The sequence below is a fragment of the Capricornis sumatraensis genome, chromosome 7 (assembly GCF_032405125.1).
Source record: "Capricornis sumatraensis isolate serow.1 chromosome 7, serow.2, whole genome shotgun sequence".
In the NCBI taxonomy this organism is placed as follows: Eukaryota; Metazoa; Chordata; class Mammalia; order Artiodactyla; family Bovidae; genus Capricornis; species Capricornis sumatraensis.
In genome coordinates this window covers 32043091-32063744 of record NC_091075.1, presented here as the reverse complement: position 1 = coordinate 32063744, position 20654 = coordinate 32043091, and the positions used below count along the sequence as shown (strand labels likewise).

Sequence of the window (20654 nt, the reverse complement as noted above, 5' to 3'; positions counted from 1 at the left end):
TCAGCCTTGAATAACTGTTTTGAAAATACAACATGTTTTTAAAATCCATGTCTTTGCAAATATAATGTCTTTCTGGAGAGTTCCTCAGATTATGCCCCATGTTTTATCTCTGTGACAGATTAGACTGAGCTAGTCTGTTTAACTTATGTCATAACAGAAGTTTGCATAACCAGTGCAGCGATCAATATAGCTGTTTAAAATAACATCAAAATTGGTATTAATGCACCTGTGTCTTTAGGTGGACTCGCATCTCTTTTGAGGTGGAAACTACATTTTGTCACTTGGCATCCTGGGGTGATTAAAGAGGCTGCTCAATTATTTATTTGTTAAAAAAAGAAAACATTCAACTCCCAACTTTTGGTATCTGTGAAAATATTAATCTGTGTAATCTGGGTACCAAACAGCAGTGTTTGGCTATTAACCATATATGATTAAGAGCAGCCAGGTGGCCAGAGGTCCAGCCCTGGCCAGATTCTGGCCTTTAAAGGATGATCTCATTTAACGCTCATAGCCACTGTGAGGTGGTGTAGAAATGTATCCTGTGTCACACCACACATCAGGGGCCCAAGCCCACTGGGGTCAACCAGCTGGTCCATGGAGAAGCCAGGAGTCAAACCGGGTGATCTGCCTCGAGAATCTGTGCTCCCAGTGCTTGTGAGCCAAATGCTAAGTAAAATTAAGACCTGCATTCGATAACAACAGGATGGGAAGAAGGCTCCCATCACCCACTTGAGCGAAGGGAAAGCCTCAGTATTGCTTTAAGATTTGTTTTTTAAGATAAACAGTACAGAAATGTTCAGTAGTCTCTCTTTGTATTATATGAATGAATATCTCACCTTAATTCCGCTTTGTCATTTATTTCATTAACATAAAGGGAAAGTTCATGTCTTGTGTATAAACACGTACTTGGAACTAATATTTACTAAGTGACTTTGTATATAAATCCTCTAAGGGAGGAATATCATAGAGTGGTTGTAAGAATTTTCCCTGCCATATATATATATACACACACACAGATACATATACAGACATATACATATAAATATGCCTGGCATTTTGAATACCTGTGCATTATGTATTTAATCAATAGTAACATTATTTATTTATACCCTATTTATCTGACCGTGTAAAGGAACAAAAGGTGAAGTAAATTGTCTAACTGAACACTAAACCTCTCAGTTGAGGAATCTGTTGTGAAAAATCTGTCCAGTATGCAACATTAACATGGTCTTATTAAGCAGATATGTTAAACAGTGTTTTTGTGTGTAGAGGTATGTACTTTGTTAATTCAGGGACATAGAGCACAGAGGTTTCTAGGGTCCACAGGGGCTTAATTTACCATTGGACACTATCAGATAACTGATCACTAAATAGAAAGACATTTCTAAAATAGCGATAACCCTTATAATCCTTACACAGTGAGTTGTCCTCACTTTACATGACATGATTCTCTGTTTTGAATCACAGTTATAATGATTGTATTGAGTTTGTATAATCTACCTTTCAAAATTGATTTCTAAAGACGTCATATAGAAGGAAAGTTTGAGTACAGAAAGACCTGAAACATTAACTAAATCAAATAAAAATGCAAATAAATGACATAGTTAAAACATTTTTCAAAATTTATTTTTGGGTCCGTAGATATTATAATAAATCTCAAAATAGAAGTATATTTTAAATTTCTGACTATAGTTTAGTGAGACTTGTTATTTTGAGATAAGTTGCTCCTGTTCTTGTGAACGTTGCCAATTTCATCTGTACTCATATCAAATTCATGATATATGTCATCATTAGGAAAAAAGTGGACTTAAAACTGTTTATTTTAGGAAATGTTCTGTGGATCTACATAAGCGATGCTTTGTAACAACTGTAAATTAATAATACTTCTTTAATCAATGTAGGAAGCCTCCTCTCAGGCCAGTAGCTTAACCACTTACGGGTCCGGCCCTCAGCTGCTCAGTGCTCTTGATGCTTCTGCTCCCTTGTTTGGGGAGGGAAATGGACTGACTGTCTCCTACACGGCCTTTTCGACTCCTAAAGGGAGGGAGGCTGGTCTACACGTACACTTGATGCCTCATTTCCTTCAGGCTGAGTGGCTTAACATCATGTCAGCAATGCCTTTATTCTTTAATTCTTTTAGAGGAAAAGAAAAAGACTTTATCTTGTCCCCAAAAGCTTTCAGTCTGATATTAGTGCTGTTAATGATTCTGGCAATGGATAGCATTACGTCTTGAATTGATGAAATCATTCTTTAGACAAAAACAGAACCCATCCCAGTTGGTAGACGTCCGTGGTAGTCAGAATGCTAGCCCCCACAATGTCCATGTCCTTTGCCCTAGAATCTGTTATTTTACAAGGCAAAGGGGAATTAAAGTTGCTCATCAGCTGGGCTTCCCTGGTGGCTCAGATGCTAAAGTTGCTCATCAGCTGACCTTGAGATGAGATTATTCTCGTTATCTAGGTGAGCTCACTATAGTTGTTGCTGTTGAGTCACTAAGTTGCATCCAACTCTTTGCAACCCCATGGACTACAGCACACCAGGCTTCCCTGTCCTCCCCTGTCTCCTGGAGTTTGCTCAGGTTAATTACAGTAGCTCATATATATAGTTAGCTCAGTATAGTTACATGACCCTTAAAAGTATAAATACAGAAAGAAACATTTGAATTTACTTGATGCAAAGCCTGTCTCTGGGAAGAGTACATCCCAACTTTCTAAGCAGATCTTATGAGAGTTCTATGTTTGATTCTTTATATGTCCCAAATTATGTAAGTAGTCACCAACACTTAGCCCCTTTAGTCATGGCGTTTTTAAAAATTTAAGCACGGATTGAATGATGATCATGTGTAAAGAGACATTTAGCCCCTATGCCACTTGAAGCCTCTTGTTTTCCTCCTGCCTGTCTCTGCCGCACTCATAGAGCGCTCTCATAGCTTGGTTTTTCCCCAGCTCTAATGGGCTGTTCTCCCTTTCCATTTTACATTTTTGGTTGTGACAGCCCTTCCACCTCAAAGCATAGTTTTCAGTGATTTCTTACTCCTTCCTTATGTTTCATTCTGTCTCCTATTCTTCACATTCGTCACACATCTCATGTAGTGGGGCATTCTGTACCTGAAGATTCCAGTATCTGTAATCTGAAGGTGTTAAATCTATTGGGATTCTTTCTCTTGCCTCATTTGCAGTGGGTGTTTCCTTTTGTTTTAGGGCATTTACCCTGTGCGATCCTCTCTCTCTCTTTTCCCTCCCTCTGTTTTCTTTCTTCTCTTCCTCCTCTCCCTCCCCTTCCCACCTTAGGGATTTCCTTTATTCCCTTGTGAGCCCAACAATGCATTACAGTTTTTTGCTTCTTATATTTTATCCATGACCAAGTTGTAGGGTGGCAGGAGCTCCTTCAGAGGATCTAGTATCCTTCCATAGTAGTGGAGTGAAGCATATTCTGCAATAATTTCCCCAAGACAGGATTTGTCCCATTCAGTGGTTCAGGTTTAATGCTAAAGCCCAGGGTTCAATGTCTCTCATTTTAAAAGGGTCAGAGTTCATCATCTAGATCTCAAGTCTGGCATTTGTCTATGCTGGGTGCTTATCTAGCCCTGCTCTGTTCTTAACTAACTCTTCCCTTCCTCTGCCCACACCTCCCTGCTTAGAGATTTCCTCTGCAAGTATTTCTGTGCATGCCCAATAGTGCATTACCTTTTTGTTTTGTTGTATGTTATTGAAGCATATAGTGGCATGATTCGCTTCAGAGTATCAAGTGTCCCACACTAGTGGTAGAAGTGAAAAGTATTCTTTCCTGCCAGTTACTGTGAACCCTTCAAGTGTTTTTCTCTGTGAAAATAATAATTGGCAAAATGAAATAATAATTTGGAAACAACACTTCAGCTCTCAAAACCAACAGTCTCAAATGTATATTTAAAAGAGGACAATATAAATAAATAAGTAAATAAAAATAACTTGTCTCACCAGTCTCCTCTGTCCATGGGATTCTCCAGGCAAGAATACTGGAGTGGGTTGCCATTTCCTCCTCCAGGGGATCTTCCCAACCCAGGGATTGAACCCGAGGCTCTTGTGTCTGCTGCATTGGCACACACATTCTTTACCACTAGCGCCACCTCGGAAACCCATATAAAGTAAAACTACTGGCTAAATATATTTTACATGCAATTGTTTTCTTCTCTGAAGGAGAAAAGAAAACATTAAACGATCTGTAGTGCCGTGATTGCACTAACAGTGTGTTGGGGGATTTAACAGGTCCAGAGGACGATAGCAAAGCAAATTCAGATGGTGAAACAGATTGGAAAAGGTCGCTATGGGGAAGTTTGGATGGGAAAGTGGCGTGGCGAAAAGGTAGCTGTGAAAGTGTTCTTCACTACAGAGGAGGCCAGCTGGTTCCGAGAGACAGAAATATATCAGACGGTGTTGATGAGGCATGAAAACATCTTGGGTGAGTATAAGCCTGTATTAGCGATGTTCAGGGTTTCCTAGCTTTCCTCTCTCTTTTTGTTAACATCTGCATATTAACTCATCTGTCTAGATCCGCTATGAAATATATAGACATTTTTTTTTTTTTTTTGCCATGAGCCCAAGAATGTTATATGCTTCTAATTGGAGACCTCACAGGAAGAATGACTAAGGTACTTCTATGAATGGATGGTGGCCTTGAAATGAAACATGTTCAAATAAATTTTTTTTTTCTTCAGGGACAGGAAATGCAAATGCAATACCAAAATTTCTCAGATTTCTTAGGGATTTGAAGGAGCACATTTTTGTCTAAGTACTGTGAAGTTATGGGAATTTTATCTGCAGGATTTATTTATATACAGTTTATATTGAGAATTGATTTCCTTTTTAAGTTAGAAATGATCTAACTGGATTATTCAAGTAGAAAGAGTGTCAGCTAATCGTGGAGTGTGTGCCTGTTTTGTAAACAGTGTCTTATGTGTAATTATAATACCATGAACTATTTACTGTTTACTTAGAAATAATTTAAATACCAGCTACTGATTGGAAAGGTATCCTGTCTTCAGATACAAATGCATAGTGTTTCTCTACCCCTGCTGTTTTGGTTATCTGTGATGGGCTTCCCAGGTGGCTCAGTGGTAATCTACCTGCCAAGCAGGAGATGCAGGTTGGATCCCTGGGTTGGGAAGATTCCCTGGAGAAGGAAATGGTAACCCACTCCAGAATTCTTGCCTTGTAAATCCCATGGACAGAGGAGCCTGGTGGGCTACAGTCCATGGGGTCACAAAGAGTCAGACACAACTTAGCAACTAAACTACAACGAGGATGGGTATTAGTCATTTAATGCTTTCATAAGCACAAGCAGAAAACTGAATGAAATGCTGAATAAAAGACACCTATGACAAAGGACGATAGTTGAAAGAATGAATTATCCTGGTAGTATTTAGAAAACACATAGCTTCAACCCTTTTTGTCTTCTTTCCTTTTAGGCTTCATCGCTGCAGATATCAAAGGAACGGGGTCCTGGACACAACTGTACCTAATCACAGATTATCATGAAAATGGTTCCCTCTATGACTACCTGAAGTCCACCACCCTAGACACTAAGTCGATGTTGAAGCTAGCCTATTCCGCAGTCAGTGGCCTCTGTCACTTACACACTGAAATCTTTAGCACTCAAGGCAAACCAGCAATTGCCCATCGAGATCTGAAAAGTAAGAACATCCTGGTGAAGAAAAATGGAACTTGCTGTATAGCTGACCTGGGCTTGGCTGTTAAGTTTATTAGGTTAGTATCAAGGTGAACAAATATACTTTTTATGGTTCCTTTCTATCACTTTTTATAGATGATGCATTTTGTTGCTCAGGGCTTCTAGGATATTTAGTGGAGGAGGAATTTTGCTAACTTTGACTTTTCCTGGGGGCAAAAAAGAAGAAACCTCTTCTTTGCAACAAATAAACAATGTTTGGGTCAGTTCTATTGTTTCTAAGCTTATCAGTGACCTGACTTCAAGATACTGTTCACATAGGTTTGAGCTGTCATGAAGCTGTTAGGAAAAGAAGTTGCTAATGCCTGGGATTGTGTGCTCAGAATTCTACGTAACATTTGTAGGTAGGAAGAGGTTTCGGGAAAGAGCTACAATTATGTAGTGATAAAGGCATTTTTTATGTGTTATAAGAAAGATATCTTGCAGAGGTGTTCTGTAAGAAATGTCAATAGTGAATAAGCAACACAGTGCTAGTACTCAGCACTGGAGCTTCTGCAGGATGGGCAAGAGGAATGCCCCGTAGCTGGGGTCCTGGTTTGCTTACCTCTGTTGTATTCATAGCAGCTCCTTTATCTTGTAGGACTTAATTAGACAAATGATTCTTCTGCTTTGAAAACAAAATGAAATGACTTTGCAAACTATAAGAAAAGAGGGATCATCTTATACTTACTTTTAAAAAATTCAGTGTAGGCTCAGCTTTTATTAAATTATTGGACCCTCTTCTGAATTTTTTTTTTTTCCCTCAAAGAGACTCTGTAGAAAATGAGAAGGTCACAAAGGAAAAAGCCAAGGCAAAGAATAAAACTGACGAGAAAGGACTAAGGGGTTGGTATTTTCACCCAGAAGTAAAGATGGAGAGGTGATAAAATGATAAATCCTAAATATATAAAGGTCTTCACCAACTGGTGAAGGTAGAGGGTAGCAAATTGAAGTCCTTGGTCTTGAAAACCAAAGCCGGAGGAAGTGCTTTGGACTGTAGCTTCAAGTTAGAAATATGAACTGCCTGCTAATAAAGATGATTTGAATCTTCTTTCTCTTCTGAGTTCTTTTTTCTGACCTACACCCTTTCCTAAGTCTCATCTACCACAGGGAACTTTCCGTGATGCTTCTTAAATTACCAGCGTTTTTCCTTCCCTCCCCTGTGAAATTTCTCAAGAGTTCTAAAGAGTAATTTGCTTTCACAATCCAGTAAGGCATGATATTTTGCAGTTTGGCTTGTGCTCCATCTCTTCTGAAGCTCCTTTCCTGAAGGACAACATGGATTTTGTCACCAGAAGCCTGTTTTCCTGTCGGCCCACCTCCCCTGTGCCCACACCGTTCTTCCTCCTGTGTTCCTTTGTGTTTATTCCAGGTTCTCCTCCTTTCTCTCTGTGGGTTCTGCTCTCTTTTTCTTAAGTATTTTTCCACTTCTCAATTTCATGCTGCATGTGCTTTCTCTCCCCAGTTCCCAGTTTTGGTGGATCCATTCCAAAGAGTGAGGCGTGTTTCCTCTGTTCCCTAAGTTTGTGATTGCTCAGTGAATGAATTCTGTCTCCATGATATTCCCAGTGGAACTGGGTCAGTTGGGGGCCTCCTACCATTATTCTAGATACTGGAGTAAAGCATTTTGTGGTTATTTCCTCTTCCCAATTTGTCTTTTACATACTGCTGCCAGATATACTTTCTTGAAGCATAATTTTGGGCATCGTTGTAATTTCATCATTTGCTCTGGCTTTGGGTTAAAATGTAATTTCTCTCATGCCTCTGAGTATTTTTAATACGCTTTTATCTTTATCTGGATACTTAATATCCTCTCCTTTATTTCAGCAGCTACTGCTTCATAATTTTATCCTTTGCTGCTACTGCTAAGTCCCGTCAGTCATGTCCGACTCTGTGCGACCCCATAGATGGCAGCTCAACAGGCTCTCCCGTCCCTGGGATTCTCCAGACAAGAACACTGGAGTGGGTTGCCATTTCCTTTTCCAATGCATGAAAGTGAAAAGTGAAAGTGAAGTTGCTCAGTTGTGTCCGACTCTTAGCGACCCCATGGATTGCAGTCAACCAGACTCCTCCATCCATGGGATCTTCCAGGCAAGACTGCTGGAGTGGGGTGCCATTGCCTTCTCTGATTTTATCCTTTAGAGCCCCTGTTATCATTCCCTTACAAGCCTGGCTTTCAGCGAGTTTCTGTTGTACGGTCATCAATGACTGCTTTTCTGTCATTGTCACTGCAGACGAAGTTCCATGAAGGTAGATACCATGTTTTTCTTAAATTTGCATCTCTAATCTTTCTTTGGTGCTCATTAAATAGGGGTTGCTTCAAAATTTTGTATAAAGCTTAAATGAATGATTCCATATGGACTATGGGATGAAGGGAAAAAGCATTTTTTTTCCTCTTATCGCCAGAGATTTTGCACATGCTGAATTAAATCTAACTTTCTACTTTTATGTCCAATTTATATGGACATAAAACTCTCCAATTTATATGCTTTATTTTGCAAGACGGAACTTATTTGTGTTTTTTCCATGTATACTCCATGTTTGCTACTGCTTTGCTTAATCCCAGGGACTGGGGAGCCTGGTGGGCTGCTGTCTATGGGGTTGCACAGAGCAGGACACGACTGAAGCAACTTAGCAGCAGTAGCAGCAGACAACATATAACTTGGAATGCCCTTGCGTCTCCATGTTACTTAATCCAGTCTCAGAGTTACCTCTAAGTCACTTTACTCATCCCCCAGGAGGGAAGGATGACATCATCTATTCTACTCCTGTGATAATTTTCTGACGCTTGTCTGCCTGACCCTGTAATTATTTTAGTGCATGCCTCATCTTACCCTCCTCTTCACTGGGCATCTTGAGAGTCCATGTCGTTATGTGATGTGTTTCTCATTTGAAATGACATAGTGAGTTACCCATTAGAGATACTATTTTGAATCAGTACGTGTTGGCAGTATCAAAGTAATTAAGAACTCATCGTCTTAATAGACCTTAAAAAAAAAAAACAGGAAAATGAGTATCTATTATATTTCTGAAACTTAGTTCTGCTTAATGGGAATGAACTAAATGAACTCTCAAATTTCATACAAACCCAGATATAAGGAGTGGAAGGAAATACATTAAGGGATAATTCAGAGATTTATTTGGCATCTATTGACTGTTTAATGGAGAGAGGAAGGATATGAGGATACTGGCTCAGATGAACAACTTCCATAGCTATCGCAAAGACCTCATATGGCTAACTAGCATCTGTGGGATCATTTTCCATCCTGTGCCTCTGTTTCCTTTATATTAAATGGATGCTGAATTTGATAATTGGAAGTCCTTTTCATGTTTTCATTTCCTATGTTTCAGAGGAACTTTGGTCTGCTCGATTTTTGAGCCTCGCTTTTGAGCCTTGCGGTACACAGTTCTTTGGTTTTCACTCTTCCTGACTTTGCTGTCGCGGGGGAGTGTGAAGCGCAGACACTTACAGCATTGTACTGCAAGTGGGGTCAAAGCTAACCCAGGGCTGAGTTCTCAAACTTCATATGTGAACTTCCTGTGAGAAGTTAATCTTTACTGTCGTCTCTGTGTGCTAAGTGTTCTCTCAGGCTTCTAAATTATTTTGGGGAGGTTTCCAGTGACGTTCGGAGATGGAAATGGCAACCCACTCCAGTGTTCTTGCCTGGAGAATCCCGTGGACAGGGGAACCTGGTGGGCTGCTGTCCATGGGGTTGCACAGAGTCGGGCACGACTGAAGCGACTCAGCATGCAGGCATGCATTGGAGAAGGAAATGGCAACCCACTCCAGTGTTCTTGCCTGGAGAATCCCAGGGACAGAGAGCCTGGTGGGCTGCCGTCTACGGGGTCGCAGAGTTGGACGCGACTTAGCAGCAGCAGCAGCCAGTGACATTCACAGAGGGTGGACAATGTGTTAGAGGTTTTCTGCTCATTTAACATCTTTATGCTGTATTGTTTTCTTCGTGCACACTCTTGAAAATGATGTAAGTGCTGATGCATCTCATTAGCCGAAGGGAGATGGAATCCGGGTGATGCCACGAGAGACACTCCCATTAACCTGAGTCTCTCGGGATAAGAAAACAATGACACGTGGAATCTCATGCAGGAACTTACAGAGCTTTCCACCCTGCCCTCTGGAGGATCACACAGCCCCTCTGGTACTTCAGGGACAGAATGCTATGTTTTCTTAGTGAGGGAGGAAGTCCTGCCTGGCTTACGGCCTTTCAGGTATTAAATTTTATATAGAAAGCCTAGTGAAGACTGGGCTGTAACACACATCTCCAGACGGATGCCTGTCCAGTTGTCCAAGTGCAGAGGAGATGGAGAGTCTGGCCCAGAAAGTTCTGTGTTCTCTGTCTCTCAATGACGTATACACACCACTACTTCTGGTGTGTATACTTAGTGGTTTTTGAAAAAAAGGGACATGGTTACATGACCAGCCAGAGTCACAGACCAAGCATGCGTGGAAGCATGCCCAATCAGGGTTTCTGCAGCCTCATCCACCTTCTTGAAGAGTTTCCATGTCAAGCTTCTCTTTCTAAGAAACCCTGGGATGTCTCAGGGTTTACTCATAGGAGCAGTGAATTCTGTTGGTGCTGCAGAAACCCCTCCTCATTGGTTAATGTTTGCCTGGGCAGAGCTCAGTTCAGGAAGTCAGTTCCATAGCTGTTTGCAAGATACAACAGGAAAGAGGAAGGATGTGCATAGTCCCTTCTTCTGTGAGAATATTTCATGCTTTGAAAGGTCATTTTTGTCTTCCTAACAAGTGATTCAATATTCTCTGGTGTGGTTCATGTGTGGTTAATTTCTTGCAAGAAATGTGTGGCAACATTCCTTGAACGAATCCCTGCTATGGATTCATAATTAGAAGCTTAATTAATGTGAAAAAAGTTAATATAAGGTTAAGATAGATATTATACCTTTAAATACCAGCTTTATTCTCTGCCATCAAAATGAAATTCTTCTTTCTGCCCTTCTTCCAGTGCATGAAAGCCAAGAGTTAAGGCACACCCTGCTCCACTGAGTTGGAAGGGTGCTCAGGTTCATTCTCTGGCCTCTCAGGATGATGGAAGGAGGCCCCACTTCCAGCCTTTATGCATCCACAGGGGCTCTTTGATTCTTTTCCTCAGTTCTACCAACACCTGCAGTCTACACACTGCTGTAGACACCAGTATTGGGCCACTGAAGGCACCCGCCTGGGTACAGGCAGTAAGAGGCTGCCTGGTTTGTAGACAATAAAACCCATTAAAATGATCTCCATGTGCGGAAGTTCTAAACAGTGTCAGTGATAAGATGCCCAGGAGAGGGCATCACTTCTACCATCCTCTCCTTAGTACATACAGCCTTCCCGCACCTTCAGAGAGAAAAGTCTTGGTCTTGTATTTTTTTCTGCTTCTATCTCTGTCTGTCTGTTTCTGTCCCCCCCGACCCTCTCTCTGTCTGACAGACAGATAGACACACACACCCACCCACCCACCCACCCACCCACCCACCCACCCCTAAATCATCTTTGCTTTCCTCCCCAACCTGGAGTAGTTTCCTTGAAATCTCTCACCAGCTTTGTGGCCCCCCAAAAGAGGAGCCACTCAGTGTGTGTCCATGCAGGGGACCTTTGTCATCAGTGTGAATCTTCTCCGCCTCCATGCTGGAATTTTCTTTATAGCACCATCATCCAGGCGACACTGGTCAGAAATAGGAACTTGGTTTTCATCCCTGTTTATGGAACCCCATCTGAGGGCTCCCTGCATTTGAGATCCAGATACAGTTAGGCTCTATCACCCCTGTCTCTGTCCCTCCCTAGTGCAGTAGGGGGCTCAGTGTCCTGCGCAAGCACATCTGTGGATCCTAAGGAGCTTGTTCCCTCTTTGCCGCATCAGGCTTATGCTGCTGACACATGTCGCACCTGTTTTTCAGGACTTTCCTACTCATTCTTCCCCAAACACTGTCAGCTCAAGGCTGAAGATGTGTTTACTAGGTTATGTCGTAGGTATTTCATGAAATTTAGTTATAAAATTCATACTACCAGAACATTTGCCCTTATTTTTTTTTTTCTACAGGGCCTTAGCATCCTGCCCGAACCCTGGGCCTGGGGGAGAAACCCTCTTCTCCCCAGCTGGCTTGCCCCCTACCCTCAGCCTCCCAAGTTTTGTTCATTTCTTACTCAGAAAATTTTAGGTATTTTTTATTTTATTCTGTGTCAGTGCCAGTGTCTCTAAAGTTCATAAAGAAAATTACTGGTTAAAGTATGATTCTGACACAAGGTTTTTTCTTAGAGAGGAATTTACTAGACTTCCCTTAACTTATTTTATTCAGGTTTTACTTTGAATTTCATCCAGTTCTACTTATATCTCAGTGGTACTCACATTGACAGGGACAAAAGCCTTGTTGGATCTAGTAGAAGTATTAGTTGGGAAAACATAATTAAGTAAAAGTGTCCTCGTAATTTTCTAAACCCAGTTCTTTAATCATGACCCTTTGTGCGAGTTTTGTAGCCCTTCTCCATGAGCAGGGAGATGAGATCACGGTTCATCTGGAGTGAGTGCAGCACCACGGTTTGATGGAGCATTTTTAGTTCTGCTTGCTAGAAATGTGTCTTTTCTGTAATTTTGTCCAGTTTTTATTTAGGCTGCTCTGAGTCTCAGTTGTGGCACACAGGATCTTTAGTTGTGGCATACAGACTTTTAGTTGCACCATCTAGTTCCCTGACTAGGGATTGAACCCAGGCCCCCTGCGTTAGGAGTGGGGAGTCTTAGCCCCTGGACCACCAGGGAGGTCCCTGACCAGTGTATTTAGAGGGCTTTTGATCTTCACAGCCTTATGTCTCTAACCTTAATCCTTGTCATGTATGTTTTTCTTGTTCCTGATTCTTCTGAGTACTTATTTATATTAATATTTTAAGCCTACAGGAAATGTTAAAAATAATGAGGCACTTGTAATTATTTAACAAAATTAATTAGCAATAACAAATATTAACAATTTGCCTTAGTTTTTTTTTTATAAAAGAAATGCACTGTTAAAGAGAGTTCTTTTGCATTTTCCTCCCGATTTTATCCCCCTTTTTCCTTCCAGAAGTAGCCAGTATCCCGGATATTGGGATATATGGTATTTATATTTATATTGGGGTATATTGGTATTTATATTTACTGTGTGTGATTTTATAATTTTCACACACATGTGTATCTGTGGCCATCTCAGCACACAGAATTATTTTGTGGATTTGAAGTTCCTTTCTCCACAGCGTTCATCTTTTCTTGCCAACCTCATCTCTTGGCCCTCCCATTCTTCATGGAAAAGGAGAGTAGGGGATGGTGAAGCCACCTGCCCTCGTCTGCTTCCTTCTCTCTCCTGGGCCCTTTCCTTCAGGTACTCATACCTGTCCTTAAAGATCTGCATCTTGTCCTAACGCTGGGCCTGGGGAAGAGCCCCTCTGATTGTACTTCCTGTCCCTTCTGCTGTCTTTGCTCTTGCTGCCCCAGTGCTAAATCGCTTCAATTTCTCTTTGTGACCTTGAAGATGAAAACAAATTCCATTTTTCTCTCCCCTTATTTGGAAACAGCTAAAATGATGTGACTGAATACCTGGGAGAGAAATGCAGTTTAATTACTTTCAAGTAGGAAAACCCTCCTGAGGGAAAAGGGACAGGACTGGGTGTCTTGGAGAAACTAATACTTTATAATGTTGGATGGAAATTACTTATAATAAGTATGTTTGTTCTTTAACATATAGCACTGAAGGCTCTTGCCATTGGGTTGATAGTCCTGTACAAAATTAATTTGCTGAACAAAATGCAATTTATCTTTCTACATGGCTGCCATGTTTGATTTTATGGCCTATGTATAACAGAGATTTTTAAGTTTTTCTTTAAATCATACATAGCAAAGTTTACTATTAAAAAACCTTTTCCTTCTTTCATTTAAAGTGTATTCCCTACTGCCGTGTGCAAGACACATGGTGAATGGAGATGGGTGGGGACCTGCTCTTTAGGGACAAATCCAATGATTACGATGTCATTCAGGCTCAAGGAGTTTACCGTCTTTGGTTGGAAGATGAATATTCATTGAGATGCCACAGAGGAGAATATTTGTTCAGGTTCTTCTAGGGGAAGGTATTTATTCAGCTCTCCCAGGGGAGATAGTTATTCCAGCACTGGTCGGGGAGCACTTGGGATGGAGAGTGCAAGGTGGGGAGGGCCAGTAGTGGCTGGGGTACTATGTAAGTAAGGAGCTGGTTTTGGAGCATTTGATGGGCAAGCAAAGTCCTCGACTGCGTGTTTTTTCCATGTTTGAGGGAATGAGAGTCTAGAGAACTATAAATAGTCTGGCCATCACAAATCCTGAATCTGTTATCCTCCAGTACCAATTAGCTTTTAGTTTTCCCATAGATGTCTCCATGTCACGCATTCTGTTAGCCCTTCTTGACCTCCCAAATCCAACTAAAACATTAAGGACTAAGTATAAGAATGGAAAAGAATTGTCTAAAATCGTTACCAACTGAGGTTAGAGTATGCCTTTGGCTGAAATGTACTCCTGTGGGGCCCATGTTCTTGGGAATGTTCTTGGTTTTCTTTCCCAGAACATGTTCTGGAAGATGATTTAAGCCGTTCACCATCTTCTTTCCATCTGCAAACCCCCATGCTCATTTCTCTACACAGAACCCAGAATCCTCTATCCAACCCCTGCACTGTTTTCCTCTAATGATTCAAAGTTAAAAGCTGTAACACACACATTAATGGAAAACCCACTGTGTGTTCACATGAGAGGTGTCAGTGGGCAGAAGAGGAGAGAAATTGCCGTATAATTGAAGGGGGAGCCTCTGTGGCACCTTTTACGTCTGCTGTTTCCCCACATTATCATCCAGCCTCTTCCCTTTTGTGTTTCTCCCTTACTATGTACTATTTAGGTTCACAGGTGACATTTGTCTATTGCGTCCTGCTGATAAATACCGTGATTCACATTTTATACTCTTTCTAGTCTTAGAAAAAAGCCTAGAGCACTGAGACCTACATTTACTGATGGAAAGGAGTATGAACTCTTTTTTTTTTTTCATTAAAAAAATTTCCTTTAACTATTATTTTAGGAAAATGGGCTCCTTCAGAGTTGTTGCTTTTAAAAGATCTCGAGGGGCCTAATGAGTATCCTAGTGACCGTCTGGTGAAATAGCTTTAGCTGAAGAATTTTAGATGGAAGCAAATTTTAAATGGTAGTAAGGATGAAGCTTTATATTTATAAGTTTTAGTAAATGTTAACAGTTTTGCGATCTACAGAGGGATAACTCCCACCCTTTAGGTTTTCCCAATGACACTATGTTTTATGTTTTTGAAGACAGAGATTGAGGCAGTAAGATCCAGCGCCAAGTTGTTTTTTTTTTTCTTCCCCAAAAGCCACTGTGTTGTTGTTCAGTTGCTCAGTCCTGTCCAACTCTTTGTGGCCTCATGGACTGAAGCACACGAGGATCCCCTTCACTGTCTCCCAGAGTTTGCTCAGACTCATGTCTGTTGAGTCGGTGATGCCATCCAACCATCTCATCCTCTGCCACCACCTTCTCCTTTTGCCTTCAATCTTTCCCAGCTTCAGGGTCTTTTCCATTAAGTCTGCCCTTTGCATCAGGTGGCCAGAGTATTGGAGCTTCAGCATCAGTCCTTCCAATGAATATTCAGGGTTGATTTCCTTTAGGCTTGACTGGTTTGATCTTCTTGCAGTCCAAGGGACTCTGAAGAGTCTTCTTCCATACCACAATTTCAAAGCATCAGTTTTTTTGGCACTTAGCCTTCTTTATGGCCCACCTCTCACATCTATCCATGACTACTGGAAAAACCATAGCTTTGACTTTACAGACGTTTGTTGGCAAAATGAAGTCTCTGCTTTTTAACATGCTGTCTAGGTTTATCATAGCTTTTCTTTCAAGGAGCAAGCATCTTTTAATTTCATGGCTGCAGTCACCCTATGCAGTGATTTTGGAGCCCAGGAAAATAAAATCTGTCACTGCTTCCATTGTTCCTCTTCTATTTGCCATGAAATGATGGGACTGGATGCTATGATCTGTTTTTTGAATGTTGAGTTTCAAGCCAGCTTTTTCACTCTCTTCTCTCACCCTCATCAAGAGGCTCTGTATTTCCTCTCCACTTTCTCCCATTAGAATGGTATCATCTGCATATCTCAGGTTGCTGATATTTCTCCCAGCAATCTTGATTCCAGCTTGTGCTTTGCTAAATTTGCTGTTGTCTGTGATGCAGTGTGATGAACATGGTATTTGATATATGCAGCTGTTTTCTGCATTGAAGAAAAAGAACAAACATATCAGTGCTTGAGAGTGAGTGGAGTCTGATGAAAAGGAAAAGAAAAAGAAAAACTCTTGGGAATCAAGAGAAAGGAAGGTTTATCACAGATTAGAGACTTCAGTTTAATCATGAGGGGGTTTTTTTGTTGTTAATCTTTTCTGTTTTGCAGTTGATTCACCCATCAAAATAGGCGCTCATTGCTCCTTATTTCCACTAGTTTCTTTTGAGCTGTGGGGCTTGTTGAACTTGTGATGCATGCTTAGCATTGTGCTGGCAGTGATGTTACATGTCTCCTCTCGTTAAGTGTCAGCTTCTCAAGCAATCATAGTTTGGCAACTTTGCAAACTGGGTTCACAGCTCCAGCTCCAGGTCACTGCACTGAGACCATGGTTCCCACATGCCAGCCTGCAGATGACTGTCCTTCCATCAGGAATTTTCTCCCTGTCTATGCAGAATAATAATTAATAGATCATGTTGTGAAATTGTCTGGAAGCTAAAGATAGTATATTCAGTTATTTTCCTTTTTATCAAAAAATACATGTTATTTGGTTTATGAAATAATAGTGCTAGTAGAAATCCTTTTTATAGGTCTCTGCTTATCAAAGTAAAAAAAAACCTTTGCAAATCTTCGTTGATCTTCTCCTCCTTTCCCTTCTTACTTGTTTGTAGCTGCAAAAGCCTCTCAACACTTGGCTTAAGAAATATTGTCTCAAATCAAATTCACATGTGCACCTGCCAGTTTTAAGGGCAAAGCTACAAATATATGAAGGGAAGGACGGTAAGTGTGACATTGAATTGGTATTTATTAATAGCAATAATGTAGAGTTTACATTGATCTTGTGGCCGTGCCATCTTCTATGTTGTAGCTTCATTCTGATTGTCATCTTTGTGGGTTTTGACCTGTGAATATCGAACTTTTGGCAAGAAATATTTTTCAGGAAAACGTTATGCCTTGAAAGGATACCCTTTCTCGCCTTTCACTAAAGTGCCGAATTAGGAATCGCCTGACCTGCCATTCATTGCTCCTCCTCAGAGCTGATAGCGCTTTGCCTGACTTTCTCCTTAGTGACACGAATGAAGTTGACATACCACCCAACACTCGCGTTGGCACCAAGCGCTACATGCCTCCAGAAGTGTTGGACGAGAGCTTGAACAGAAATCACTTTCAGTCTTACATCATGGCCGACATGTACAGTTTTGGACTCATCCTTTGGGAGGTCGCTAGGAGATGTGTGTCAGGAGGTAAGTGACAGTGATGCTGCTGGAGCTGCTGCAAATCCTTTCTCTCTGGTCAGAAATCAGAGTTATTGTGTTGTTTACTAAATCAGACTTGATTTGCTTTTCCCCTTTATTTCTGTGGCTGCGATCACAGTCCTCCCAAACCATGGTATTTAACATCTTAGAACGGTCTTTGCCACCTTCCCTCCACCTGCTACTGCTACTGAGTCTCTTTCAGGCACACTGTCAACTTCCTCTGGCCTTTTCAGAGCTCACCCCCTTCTACCATGTATATTGTCTCCCTTCTCTCTTGAGCTTTTCCTCCAGCAGTTACTCCATCAAGTCAAACCCCCTTTCCTACCCCTTCCAGCTTCTGGCCTCACCCCGAACATCAGTGCCCTGTTGCCTGTGGCTTCCTCTGTACAGATGATGGGAGACACATCAATGTGGGGAGACACCCATTGTTTAAGCCCCTAATTCTTGAATTTCTATGATACGTCCTCATAAACGAGCTTGAAAACATAAATTTGTATCAAAAGGAAACTAAAGCATAAGAATGTCATTATTGTTCATGATAACTTTTCTATAAACACAAGGAGTCCTTAGTAAAACTAAGAAAAGATTTTTTTAAATATTCAGAGGTAATATTTCTGTAGTGTTTTGTCCACTGCTGCATAATTTGCTCTTAGGCAGATTTGAACATCTTTTAGGTGACGAGCTGAGTTGCAGGCTCTTCAGTATCAAGCGCCCTGTTTACATCTCTACTTTTGGTTGTGCTGGTTCAGAAAGTAACATTGCTGCCTTTCCTCATGATGGCTGGTTCCTCACTTTCTCAAAAATGTGAGCTTATCCAGGGATCTGATAGTGTAGCAGGCACTTAACTAGTACAGGGATTTTTTTTCTTGGACCTGCCATTTATTTGTGAACGTTTGATGCGTTACTAGATTTTTCTTTGTTTCTGTTTTCTTATTGTCAGAAGGATGTGAATGATTGTATCTACCTCAGATGGTTGTTGTGAGGTTTCAATGATTGTAAAAAAGAATTAAAACTACCTGGCGTGTAAAGAACACTCAGTACACATTAGCTATTATCTTTAATTTTCGTTTTGGTTGGTAGAGACTTAACTTACATTTAGAGTCATGGTTAAATATGAAGGAGAAACAGTAGCTCAACAGGCATTCTTACTTTCATAGAAAGACCATCTTCAACGATGCCTACTAATCACTCTGGGAACTCTGTGCCTCTTGTAAGCAGTTTAAAATAGAAAACTTTCCCTCTGAAATAAGAGAAGTCTTTAGGCCAAAAGAAAAGTGAATGTAGGGCAAGTTTCCTAAACAAATATCATATAAATCTCCTGTTGTTATTATGATTTCATGCTTTATTAGGAGTAAACGAGTCTATTTTTGAATAATATGCTTACACTTATTTTTTTTTTATTAAGATAGGTTTACAGAAGTTAAAGGAATAGTAGAGTGGAGTTCAGTTCAGTTCAGTTCAGTCGCTCAGTCGTGTTCGACTCTTTGTGACCCCATGAATCGCAGCATGCCAGGCCTCCCTGTCCATCACCATCTCCCGGAGTTCACTCAGACTCACGTCCATTGAGTCGGTGGTGCCATCCAGCCATCTCATCCTCGGTCGTCCCCTTCTCCTCCTTCCCCCAATCCCTCCCAGCATCAGAGTCTTTTCCAATGAGTCAACTCTTCGCATGAGGTGGCCAAAGTACTGGAGTTTCAGCTTTAGCATCATTCCTTCCAAAGAAATCCCAGGGCTGATCTCCTTCAGAATGGACTGGTTGGATCTCCTTGCAGTCCAAGGGACTCTCGAGAGTCTTCTCCAACACCACAGTTCAAAAGCATCAATTCTTCGGCACTCAGCCTTCTTCACAGTCCAACTCTCTAATTAAGTTGTCCTGAATATCTCAAAGTGAATAGGGCTACAAGAAGCCTTTATTTGAAAGCTTGTGGGCAGGAATACAGGAGCCGTGATTCTCTACTTAGGAAACAAGCCAACCTTATGTAGACAGCAGAGTGTTAGTTGCTTTTCTAGGGCTATCTTTGCCTGTGGGGGTTAGAGAGGTACTAACATGTTCCCTTGTCTCTGTATGAGATTGATGTATATTTGTCAGAAAGACTCATCTCTGCCTAAGACCAACTGTATGGCATTGGGCAAGTTACTTAATCTTTCAAAATCAGCTTTACTCATCTGCATAGTGCTATCTTATAAACAGTTTTGAGAATCTAATAAGATAAATGATAACATATACTATTCATGCCTTGCAGATCATAGACTCTCAGCAGATGAGTTTCTTTGCTCTTCCAGAGGACACAAGCACAGAGATTCTATTCTCTAACACTCTCCTTTATGAGGATATTGGAAATCTGGGGGCTTATCTTTCTAGTCCGGATTCTTTTGGGTAAAGAAGACACATCCAGTTATAGGCCTTTCAGGCTTTGGGAGAAAAGAGAAAGTTTTGAAGTTTCAGACACAAAGGTAGCAGTTGTTGAAAATTTTGATAATGTTATTGCATGATAAGGAGAGAGGAGTCAGGCCTAGAGTACAAAGACAGACTCCTATGAATTGATAATCTTGTGTGGTTGGCTCTGTGTCTGTGGTGGCCTATATACCCACCCCAGCACCATGCATCAGTCCAGCCAGGTAAGGTGCTGGCATTAGGCACTAAGGAAAATCTGAGCTGAATGAGATCAACATCATCCTTGCTTAAGATTTCCAGAACCATCATCTTGAGAATTAGGAAGGGAGGAAGAATGGGAATGAAAAGAGCATCTCCTGTCCAGGAGACCTTTGCTTCCATTATCTTATGTGGAGATGACACACACAGCAGAAGGAAATAGTAACGTAGATAATACATATGTTTTTGATCTGTAATCTTAGCAGGGGACAGAATAAATGGTGAGTTGGAGTGATCTGAGAAAACTTTTGAACCTTCTGGTCCTTCATGATTATAAATGGGTTTGAGTTTACAAGAAAGGACATAATAAAGCGTTAGTCACTCAGCTGTGTCTGGCTCTATGACCCCCATGGATTATAGCCCACCAGGCTCCTCTGTTCATGGGGTTTTCCAGGCCAGAATACTGGAGTGGGTTGCCATGCCCTTCTCCAGGGGATCTTCCCAACCCAGGGATCAAACCCAGGTCTCTTATGTCTCCTGCATTGGCAGGCAGATTCTTTACCACTAGCACCACCTGGAATATAGTATTTTAAATTTTCAGTGTGCAAGAATACATTCTGATGATTAAGCAGAAAAAAAATGTACATCTGACATTTTGTTCAAGTAGGATTCACTGCCAAATTTATTATGAGATTCATAATCCCATATTGCAGTAATAGAAATAGTTACATATTATGCAGAATGAGTTTGGGGTGTGTCTGCCAAATTTGCACAAGATTTATATAGATTTTTAAAATTTTGGCACAGAGTACAAGAGCCTTTATAAAATC

At 41.0% G+C, this 20654-nt stretch overlaps 1 protein-coding gene across 1 annotated transcript in view; it reads left to right on the top strand.

Moving 5' to 3' along the window:
- Window positions 1-20654, top strand: part of BMPR1B (bone morphogenetic protein receptor type 1B) — a 104548-nt gene that overhangs the window by 81822 nt on the left and 2072 nt on the right. Inside the window, exons 7-9 of the mRNA XM_068975715.1 lie at window positions 4246-4438; window positions 5445-5742; window positions 17044-17219. Coding sequence (XP_068831816.1) covers window positions 4246-4438; window positions 5445-5742; window positions 17044-17219 — 667 coding nt within the window. The remainder of the gene's footprint in view (window positions 1-4245; window positions 4439-5444; window positions 5743-17043; window positions 17220-20654) is intronic.